Source organism: Globicephala melas, chromosome 11 (assembly GCF_963455315.2).
Source record: "Globicephala melas chromosome 11, mGloMel1.2, whole genome shotgun sequence".
Classification (NCBI taxonomy): Eukaryota; Metazoa; Chordata; class Mammalia; order Artiodactyla; family Delphinidae; genus Globicephala; species Globicephala melas.
The window spans coordinates 44,846,384-44,856,797 of record NC_083324.2 but is presented as its reverse complement, the minus strand read 5'-3'; the positions used below and the strand labels follow the sequence as shown (position 1 = coordinate 44,856,797).

General features: G+C 43.7%; 1 protein-coding gene across 10 annotated transcripts in view; it reads left to right on the top strand.

Moving 5' to 3' along the window:
- Positions 1–204: 204 nt before the first annotated feature.
- ULK4 (unc-51 like kinase 4) overlaps positions 205–10,414 on the top strand; it is a 523,422-nt gene continuing 513,212 nt past the window's right edge. For 7 of the 10 annotated variants that reach the window (XR_009565984.1, XR_009565983.1, XR_009565980.1 and 4 more), the window contains exons 1-2: positions 205–355; positions 9,544–9,737. Coding sequence is in view for 1 of the 10 variants with exons in the window: in XM_030846182.2 (XP_030702042.2) it covers positions 9,600–9,737 (138 nt within the window). In the remaining 9 variants the exon portion in view is untranslated. The remainder of the gene's footprint in view (positions 356–9,543; positions 9,738–10,414) is intronic. The other 3 variants (XR_009565989.1, XR_009565987.1, XR_009565986.1) reach the window with 1 other exon arrangement.

Here is a 10,414-nt window from a genome sequence, read left to right as displayed (position 1 = left end):
CGACGCTCTGAGCCCTGCACTTTTTACCCCGACCTAGGGTAGATCGGTGGACTCGTCCTAACGCTGGGCGCGAGGCGGTGTCACTTCCAGGCCCCAGCCAATGGGAAGCGAAACTGCTCAGCCAATCAGCGCCCTGCGCTCCTTCCGGCGTTCTGCGTGCTGCCCTGGAGACGGGCAGGCCGAATGCAAACACAGAGGGGTGCTAGACCTGCACGGCCTCACGCTGTCGGCCTTGCTCCATTGCTTCGCCCCTGGCTTTTGGCCAGTGGACTCGTCCTAAGGGGTCGGGGGCGAGACGCGCGCACTGGCGGCAGGCCTCCAGTGGACCTGCGGCTTCTCCCCACAGAGCTAGAAGGTGAGCGGTAGTGCCGTTTTTAAAGTGGGTTCCTGTGTCTTTCAGCGTTTGTTGGAGAGACTAGGCCTGCAGGGGAGCTGCCCACCACCCTCCCTCCCTCCGTGGACCCTGTGCCCTCAGCGCCCCCTCTCTCTCTTCGGGTTCTGCTTTGTGTTTGTGTTAAACCCCGCACAACTTTTGGTTCAGGGTACGCGGGACACCTATTCTAGACCTGGGTTCGGGAGACGCGCTTTATAGACGCCCCGTATTCGGAGTTTTATACCTTAAAACGCTGACTTAGCTTTCCGGGTTCTAAGCCGGCCTCGCTGACTGATGTCGGTGGACGTGGGGAGGCAGTGAAAGCCGCCAGTTCGCTGGCCGCGATCTACTTGGGGTGGGGAGGAGAGGGTGTTTACGTAGAGACTCAGAGCCTACACTTTCGACGTCAGACCACGCTCAAAGCTTGCAGTTGATTTGGTCCGAAAAGTGTTGCGAGGAGGAGCACTTGTTTAGTGCTTAGCATAGTGCCCGCCGCCTTTTGTGCCCTCGGGAAAGGTTGACTTCGCCTGCGGTTTTCAAAGGTAGCGCGCATCCGGACGGCGAGTTAAAACGCAAAATTGCTGGACCCTGTTTCGAGAGTTTCTGATTCAGTAGATCTGGGCCCAGGGCGAGAATTTGCATTTCTATCGAGTTTCCTGGTATTGCTGATTGCCGCTAGAGAGGGAGTTAATGATTTGAAGGTGGGGATGATTAAGAGGAGGGTTCACTCATGTCTTTACCAGCGTGCTGTTACCACCTGAACCGTTTCAGAGTTTGTTGAATGTAGGCTCTGTCCGCTGAATCTTAAATGCTTCAGTTGCTCGTATGTGTGAATTCCTCTGACTTCTGGCTTCTCAGATGATACCTAGGTGAACTTGTAGATTAAAAGAGACTTAAAAATGCGCCATGCTTTTAGAAAATGTGGAAGACTAAACTCTGGTGTCTGGGAATGCACACTACAGTGAGAAAACTATAAAGAAACGCATCAAAGTCCGGAGAGTGATTACTTTTGGGGAGTAGGAGTTGTTAGGGTCCTAGGCTCAGGGAAGGGATTCTGGGGTCGCTGGCAAAGTGCTATTCCTGACCTGAGTGATGATTATGAGGATGTGTCTCTTACAATAATTCATTAAAGTATACATTTATTTTGTGGGTTTTTCTGTATTTGTGTTTCATTTTACAAGTTGAGGTTACAAATGTTAAAAAAAATGCATATTAGGAAGTCTAAGGTGAGGAACATCCCTGGAGTGAGTCAAAAAGAACCTTAGTCACGGGCTTTCAAATTTGGAAGATAACTTAAACTTAGAAGACCATCTGATCCAATTCTTATTTTAGCCTAAGGAAGTTGAGCTCTCAGAATCGGGAAGTGCTGCAGGTAATAAACGCTCGTCTAAACCCAGTTTGTAATTGATGTGTTTTGTTAATTTCAGCTGCCTGCTCTGCTCAGGTGCCTCTATTCAGTGAAAGATTGAGGACGTGAATTTGGCCTGACTCAAATTCAAAATTTTAAGATTTTATTTTTTTTTTGTGGCCTAAAACCTTATTGTCAAGGAATCACTTACTCATCTTACATAAAAACTTATTATTTCAACATCTTATTCTGATGTATCCTAATGTACCAATTCGTGAACGTTTAATTAAGGTATCTGGTGATTTTTTTTTGCCACATAATTACTCCTGTTAAGGCTGCATTTTAGTGGGTCAGGACTCAGCACTGGTTCTGTTTACCTGAACCAAAAGACTGGCACACATTTCTCCAGGAAAGATGGGTTTATTTGGCATCAGCAGGGAATCCCAATTCAGGGTGTGTAACCATGACAAGCCACTGTGCAATTCCCCAGCATGGCAGGGAAGGCGAAAGCTTTTTTAGAGATGAAAAGGCAGTTGGGAGGGCTGTAATAAACAAAGAATCCATGGCTTTTCATTGAGTTGAGTCCTTGCCAGCAAAGAAGAGGAATCTTTCTTCTTCTCGTTGGGCTCTGCTATCTTTGCAGGGCATGAGAGCTCCCCGCTTCTGGTCTTCTGACTCTAATTGAGGTTTCTGTTTATTAGTTTTTTACACTTCTCCATTTTGATCAAGATTTTTCTCTGAAAGCATTGCTGATCAAGAGTCAGGTTTTCTAGTTTCAGGGGCTTTTTGTCCCTCAGTGTCGGGAAGTATCTTTCCTGGGTGTAGTGTCTCAAGTTGGAGGGAAAGTGCACAGATGGGAAACCTATTAAGGTCACAAGTAACAAGGAAAGGTAGGAGGGAGAACTCTCAGGCACTTTTAATCTAAAATCCATATGTTGTCAAGATGATAGACATTGGCGATCCTCTGAAGTCTTAGGCCATCATCAAAGGTTTGGCTACTGTCTGGTTAGGCCGTTCAAAATGGCTGTTCTCTGCTCTCTGTACACGCCCAGCTTGACCAGTCCCTGCTTCACTCACATGACTATCCAATCATCTTAATTATAGAGGTTAATTAGTCCCTGGTAACTGATGAGCCCATCTGATGTCAATTCCCGCCCCCATAAATGGTAGCCTCCTCCTCCCTTGAGTAGTGAAGAGTGCTGCCGTGTCCTGTCCTGCCTGCTGTCTGCCATACACGGTGGGGTGTCACTCCAGGACCTTGCTTCAGGCATGTAAGATCCTCTGTCCAGTAAGCCATTTATGTCTCTGTCACTGAGTCTGGGCTCTTCGAGGCTTGGCAGCTACAAGGCTTGCAGGCCTGAGGGGTGCAGCCTAACAGTGGCAACCTTCCAGCAGGTCTGATCTGGATATCTTGGGAAAGCTGTCTCATCAGATACTGTCTGCTTCAATTCCGGGAAATCTTTACTTTCAGGTCACCAGAGGATGTGCAGGTCCAGTCAGAGTGCGGTGCTTCCTGTAGATGTATTGTGAATCCAAGAGTTGTATTCCTTGGAGTTTGGTGGCACAAGGGTTGGTTACTAGTACTTGATAGGGGCCTTTCCAGTGATGCTGAATACAGTTCTTCTGGAAGTGTCTTTTCCAGTAAATGAAATCTCCAGGTTGCAAGGTGTGATGCTTAAGGTCTTCATGCCCTGAGGGTGCATGGTAAAAAGACTGCCCTACCGGGCTTCCCTGGTGGCGCAGTGGTTAAGAATCTGCCTGCCAGTGCAGGGGACACGGGTTCCAGCCCTGGTCTGGGAAGATCCCACATGCCACGGAGCAACTAAGCCCGTGCACCACAACTACTGAAGCCCGTGTGCTTAGAGCCCGTGCTCTGCAACAAGAGAAACCACCGCAACGAGAAGCCGGCCCATTGCAACGAAGAGTAGCCCCTGTTTGCTGCAGCTAGATGAAGCCCGCACACAGCAACAAAGATCCAGCACAGCCAAAAATAAATAAAATAAGTAAATTTAAAAAGACCGCCCTACCAAAACTTGGTTTTTTTTTTTTTTTTTTTGTGGTACGCGGGCCTCTCTCACTGTTGTGGCCTCTCCTGTTGCGGAGCACAGGCTCCGGACGCGGAGGCTCAGCGGCCATGGCTCACGGGCCCAGCCGCTCCACGGCATGTGGGATCTTCCCAGACCGGGGCACAAACCCGTGTCCCCTGCATTGGCAGGCGGACTCTCAACCACTGCGCCACCAGGGGAGCCCATCATGGTTCTTTTTAATAGAGACAATTAGACCTTTCAGTGTTGGAGTATCTCTCCTTTTATTAATTGTGGGTAGTAAGAAGCAGGGGACAAGTGCTTTGGGTGTCCTGTGATGATCTCAAAGGTTGAGAGTTTCTGAATTCCAAAAGGGGTGGATCTGAGATTTAGAAGAACCAACAGCAATGCTTTTGGCTAAGGTGTTTGGAGGGTCTTTACACATTTTGCCAGTTGAGTCTTCATAATGCTGTTAGTACGTTCAACTAAACCAGAGGATTGAAGATGGTAAGTAAAGTGTAAGTGTTGTAAAACCAGCTGAACAGTGCACACTTGTTGAAGCACCTGGCCTGTGAAATGGGTTACTTGATTACTATGAAGTTTGAGAGGAGTTTCCCAAGTAGCGATACTCTTTTCCAAAAGGACTTTAGCCACGTTAAGAGGCAGTAGGCTGTCTGCAAGGGAAGTCCAGTGAAAATGTACAGACCGTGACTAAAGCATACTTCATTCACTAGATGAAGTTTTATGAAATCCATTTGCCAGACCTCAAATGGTCCATCATGCAGATGAAGATGTCCCAGGACAGTACGCACAGGCCTACATGGGTTGTATTTTGACAAGTGAGGGAGGCACCTTTTGTGGCGTTCTTAATGTTTCCGCAGCAATATTGATTCATGAAGGCTTTCATTTTGTCAGTAGACTGATGCTTTAATGCATGTACAGTGGTGAGGAGTGGGGATCTTGGTCTCCCATAGGACTGTTGTTACTTAGTTCAAACCAGAGCTTTCTGTTCTATCAAACCAACAGTTGCTGAATTTCTAATTTTTTTTAAGTCAGCAGGCAGCTTTTTAAATTTATTTTTATTATTTATTTATTTAATTTTGGCTGCATTGGGTCCTTGTTGCTGCGTGTGGCCTTTCTTTAGTTGCCGCGAGTGGGGGCTACTCTTCATTGCGGTGCGCGGGCTTCTCATTGCGGTGGTTTCTCTTGTGGAGCACGGGCTCTAGGCACGCGGGCTTCAGTAGTTGTGGCACATGGGCTCAGTAGTTGTGGCGCACAGGCTGTAGAATGCAGGCTCAGTAGTTGTGGTGCACGGGCTTAGTTGCTCCGTGGCATATGGGATCTTCCCGGACCAGGGCTCGAACCCGTGTCCCCTGCATTGGCAGGTGGATTCTTAACGACTGCGCCACCAGGGAACCTCCTGAATTTCTAATCTTGTTTTTCCTTTTCTGAGGCCAGCTGTTGGGCCTTTCTAGCCAGTTTTTCTAAATTATCATTTGGAGAAATATCTCTTTGGACCATGACAGAGGATTGGCTGTCGTTGGTCCCTTTAAGGGCAGCATTCCTTGCAGAAATAGCAGCAAGGTGATTTCCTTTTGCTTCCAGAGAATCAAGCTTAGAATGCCCTGGAATCTTAATAGCTAAAGCGGCAGGTAAGAGTATTGCATTCAATAATTCCTGAACATAGGGGCCACTTAAAATTTTATTTCCACTGGAAGTAAAGAAGCCACATTGCTTCCCCAACATTCCAAAATCATGAGCTACTCTAAAAGCATATCTACTGTCAGTGTAAATATTGACACTTTTGTCCTTGGCTAAACTACAAGCCCCTGTAAGGGTGTATAATTCAGTATGTTGGGCTGAAGTAGCCATAGGTAAAGATGCTGCCTCAACAACATCAAAAGGAGTTGCAATAGCATACCCAGCAAAGTATTTGCCATTGTCACCTTTAAAATAACCATCAGTGAACCATGAGAAGTCACGTTTACCCAGTGGAATTTCCTATAGAACCATGAGGTGATTCGTGTGGAGAGGTACTTTGGTGGAGGAGGGGAGAAGAGTAGCCAGGTTAAGTTATTACAACAATAAAAGAGTTATGGGAGAGGCAGTTAACAAAAGGATTTCATAGGCGGTGAGGAGGCCAGCTGATAAACGTTGAGTGTAATGAGAATTTAGGAGAGCTTCTATTGCATGAGGTACAGATGGTTAAAGGGGATCCCGCATGATTTTCCCAGTGGCCTTAACGAAAGGGCAGTGGCTGTAATGGCTCTAAGGCAAAGGGGTATCCCTGTGCCACAGGGTCCAGTTGCTGTTTATAATACCCTTTGGGCTGATGGTGGTCTCCATGGTTTTGGGTGACTACCCCAAGGGCATGCTCTTCCTTTTCGTATACAAAAAAGAAAAAGGGAATGTGATAATGGGGATGCCCAGGGCACATAGGTTCATCAAACTCTATTTTAAGGCCTTGAAGGCTGTGTCTTGTGGTCCTTCTCAAAAGGTGGGGTTGAGGTTGTTATTGTTGAGTAAAACATGTAGCGATTTGGCAGTAAGAGAAATTTGGGATCCAATTTCTGCAGTAACCAACTAGCCTGAGAAAACGTCCCAGCTGGTGCTTAGTTTTGGTTTTGGGAAATTTGGCTGCCATGAAGTCTGCCTGGGTCTAGGTGTAGCCCTTTTTCTGATATTAGATGCCCTAAATATCAAACCTGGGTTTGGGCAAATTGTAGTTTTTCTTTGGTGACCTTATGTCCCTTTAAGGCCAAAAGCTTTAGGAAGTGGATGCTATCTTCCTGCGTTTCTGTTTATTAATTCAAAAAAAATTTTTAATTGAAATATAGTTGATTTACAATGTTGTGTTAATTTCAGATGTACAGCAGAGTAATTCAGTTAAACATGTTTGTTAATTTTTTACAGTTCTTTTTAATGAGTGGGTTTCAGGGAGGAGAGGAATGTAAAAGGGACTTAGTAAAACTGTTTCTTAAAATAGATATTATCTGTACCTTTTTTGGGTTTGATTGATTTAAATTCAAAACTGTCCCACATTTTTTCTACTTAGAATTTAGAAATTTCGCTGTTAATAGTTTGATTTCTTATTTGATCTAGATACCAGGTTTATAATCCAAATTACTAAATGTAATTACTAGCCTATAAGTGTTCTTAATTTTTATTTTGGCTGCATTGGGTCTTTGTTTTGTGCGGGCTTCTCATTGCGGTGGCTTGTTGCGGAGCACGGGCTCTAGGCACATGGGCTTCAGTAGTTGCAGCACATGGGCTCAGTAGTTGCTGCACATGGGCCTTAGAGTGTGTGGGCTTCAGTAGTTGTGGTGCACGGGCTCTAAGGCACGCGGGCTCAGTAGTTGTGGCTCGCGGGCTCTAGAGCGCAGGCTCAGTAGTTGTGACGCAGGGGCTTAGTTGCTCCACGGCATGTGGGATCCTCCTGGACCAGGGCTCGAACCCATGTCCCGTGCATTGGCAGGCAGATTCTTAACCACTGCACCACCAGGGAAGTCCATGAGCCTATAAGTTTTTATAGTAGAATTTTTCCCATCTTGCAGTAAGTTTTAATTTCACTGGAAGTTGGAATCAGAGTTATTCCTAGATTCTTAGATTAATGGTTTCCTATACCAAGATAGGGGTCAGTAAACTATTGCCTACCGGCTAAATCTTGCTCCTCTGTCTGTTGCTGTATGGCTTATAACTAAAGATGAATAAGTTCTGGAGATATAATGTACATCATCGTGATCATAGTCAGCAAAAATGTACTATGTACTTTGAAGTTGCTAAGAGACTAGATCTTAAATGTTCTTGCCAGAAAAAAGAAATAATTATGTGATGAGATCGTTACCATCATAGCATTACTTAACACTATTATAATGTATAAATGTATCAACACGTTGTACCCTTTAAACTTACATGCTGTTATATGTCAGTTATACCTCAGTAAAAGTATTGAGATAAAATTCACATACTATAAAATTCACCCCTTTAAAATTGTACAATTCACTGAATTTTAGTGTATTTACAAAGTTATACAACCATCCACATTATCTAATTCTAGAACATTTTATCTGCCCCCAAAGAAACCCCATACCCATTAATTTATTGCTCTTTTACGTTCTGTTTCATAGGGATTTTGCTATGTTCTGACTTCCTGGGTACCATACAGAAACATAAGCTGTTTTTAAAGAGGATATCTTACTGCTTGGATAATTTCTGGGAAGTTTTATGTAGTCTAGCATGTATAATCCTCTCAAAGAGATGCCATTTTAAAAGATGTTTTTGGTTGAGTAAATAACTTTATGTTGGAAATATGTTTAATATATCAAGTCCATTATTTTATTTCAGTTTTAATTAAAAATCTAGACTAGTGGGCTTCCCTGGTGGCGCAGTGGTTGAGAGTCCTCCTGCCGATGCAGGGGACACGGGTTCGTGCCCCGGTCCGGGAAGATCCCACATGCCGCGGAGCAGCTGGGCCCGTGAGCCATGGCCGTTGAGCCTGCGTGTCCGGAGCCTGTGCTCCGCAACGGGAGAGGCCACAACAGTGAGAGGCCTGCATACCGCAAAAAAAAAAAAAAAAAAGCTAGACTAGTAAAAGACTACGTCAAATTGTTATTCACTCAGGAATATTAGGGAATTTTTCTTGGCGAAGAAAATGAACTCATTATCCTTGATAATGATGTGGATGTTTAAAAAAAAAATTCTTGATTTAAAACAGGAGTTGGCAAACTTTTTCTGTAAAGGGCCAGATAGTAAATATTTTAGAGGGTGTGCAGGCCATAGGGTCTCTGTTACAACTACTCAACACTGCCATAGTAGCCTGAAAGCATCCTTGGGCAATATATAAATGATTGAGCATGGCTATGTTCCAATTAAGTTTAATTTATAGAATAGGCAGCAGGCTGGATTTGGCCCAGGAGCCAGTAATTTGCTCAGCCAGTAGTTTATTTGCTTCGAATAATATTTGGATTGACGCCAGTCCTTATGGATTAGATAGATGTACTATCATTCCATATTTGTTTATAGAGTGTATTCACAGACATTGTCTCATTTCTCATCATTTGGGTTTAGGTGGGGCATATTACCCCATTCATTATACAGATATTGACACAAAGTGCTTTCCAGTGTAACAGAGAAAGTAAGAGAGGTATCAAGATACACTGGCTGAAATCTCATTCATTGCCTGATTTTGTTCCATGTGTTGGAAATAGCTGTCATTTTCATTATTTTTATTAAAGTCTTGTGACTAGGGTGTTGAATATTAGTTTGTGAATTGTTTATTTTTTTCTTTTTTTCATTCTATGAAAAAGACTTGTATTCAACATTTGTAGGCGAATATTTTGAATTTATAGAATTATTAGATTTATTTACATATTAAATAGCTTAGGCTAATTAATCATGCAACTAGCTTGCATTTTTAAAAAATAAATTTATTTATTTATTTGGCTGTTATTTGGTGTTCGTTGCTGTGTGCGTACTTTCTCTAGTTGCAGTGAGTGGGGGCTACTCTTAGTTGCGTGGGCTTCTCATTGCGGTGGCTTCTTTTGTTGCACGGCATGGGCTCTAGGTGCGTGGGCTTCAGTAGTTGTGGCTCACGGGCTCAGTAGTTGTGGCTCGCAGGCTCTAGAGCGCAGGCTCAGTAGTTGTGGTGCACGGGCTTATTTGCTTTGCGGCATGTGGGATCTTCTCAGACCAGGGCTTGAACCCACGTCCCCTGCATTGGCAGGTGGATTCTTAACCACTACGCCACCAGGGAAGTCCCAAGCTTGCATTTTTAAGTGCCATTTTTGTTTACTTTTTAGGAGCTAGAGATGCTATTAGGCTGCCATTTCATCAAACGTGAGAAGTCAGCCCAGAGATGGAAAACTTCATTCTGTATGAAGAGATTGGCAGAGGAAGCATGACAGTTGTCTACAAAGGGCGACGGAAGGGAACAATCAATTTTGTAGCTATTCTCTGTACTGATAAGTGCAAGAGACCTGAAATAACCAATTGGGTAAGTCAAGTATGTTTCCCTCCCTTTGGGAAAAGACAGAGTTATGATCAGATAGAATAAGTAGTATGTAAACAGAAGCCATTGAACTCACTATAGCAAATGGCACATTTTCAGTTTGGAATGGGCAGCCTTTTCTCTGTAGTGCCACCAATCCTGAATAATGACTAATAAACATACCCAAGTAATTAGCAACTTAGGTTTTTGTTGTTTGTTTTTGTAAGAGTCAGAGAAAATATACTCTATTAGATCACTTACTTTTAAATTTAGTATATGATTATGAAGCTTTCCAAAGGAAGGACATTGGGTGAGAGTGACTTGGGTTTGCAATAGCTGTACCAACTTTACAGCCCAGGCTCCTTGGACCAAATCTAGCTTTTTTTTTTCCAACTTTATTTTAATTGCGGTAAAATACACATAAAATAAAATTTATCATCTTAACCATTTTAAAGTATACAGTTTGATATTAAATACATGCATATTGCTGTGTAGCCATCACCATTTTATATGAGGTAACTTTCAGAAACAAAGTACAAAGGTGATTGCCGGAGGCCAGGGAAAGGGGAAATGGGGAGTTATTGTTTAATGTGTATAAAGTTTCAGTTCTGCAAGATGGAAAGAGTTCTGGACAGTTCAACAATCAAACTCTTGGTATTTTCCCAAAAAGAGTTGAAAACTTA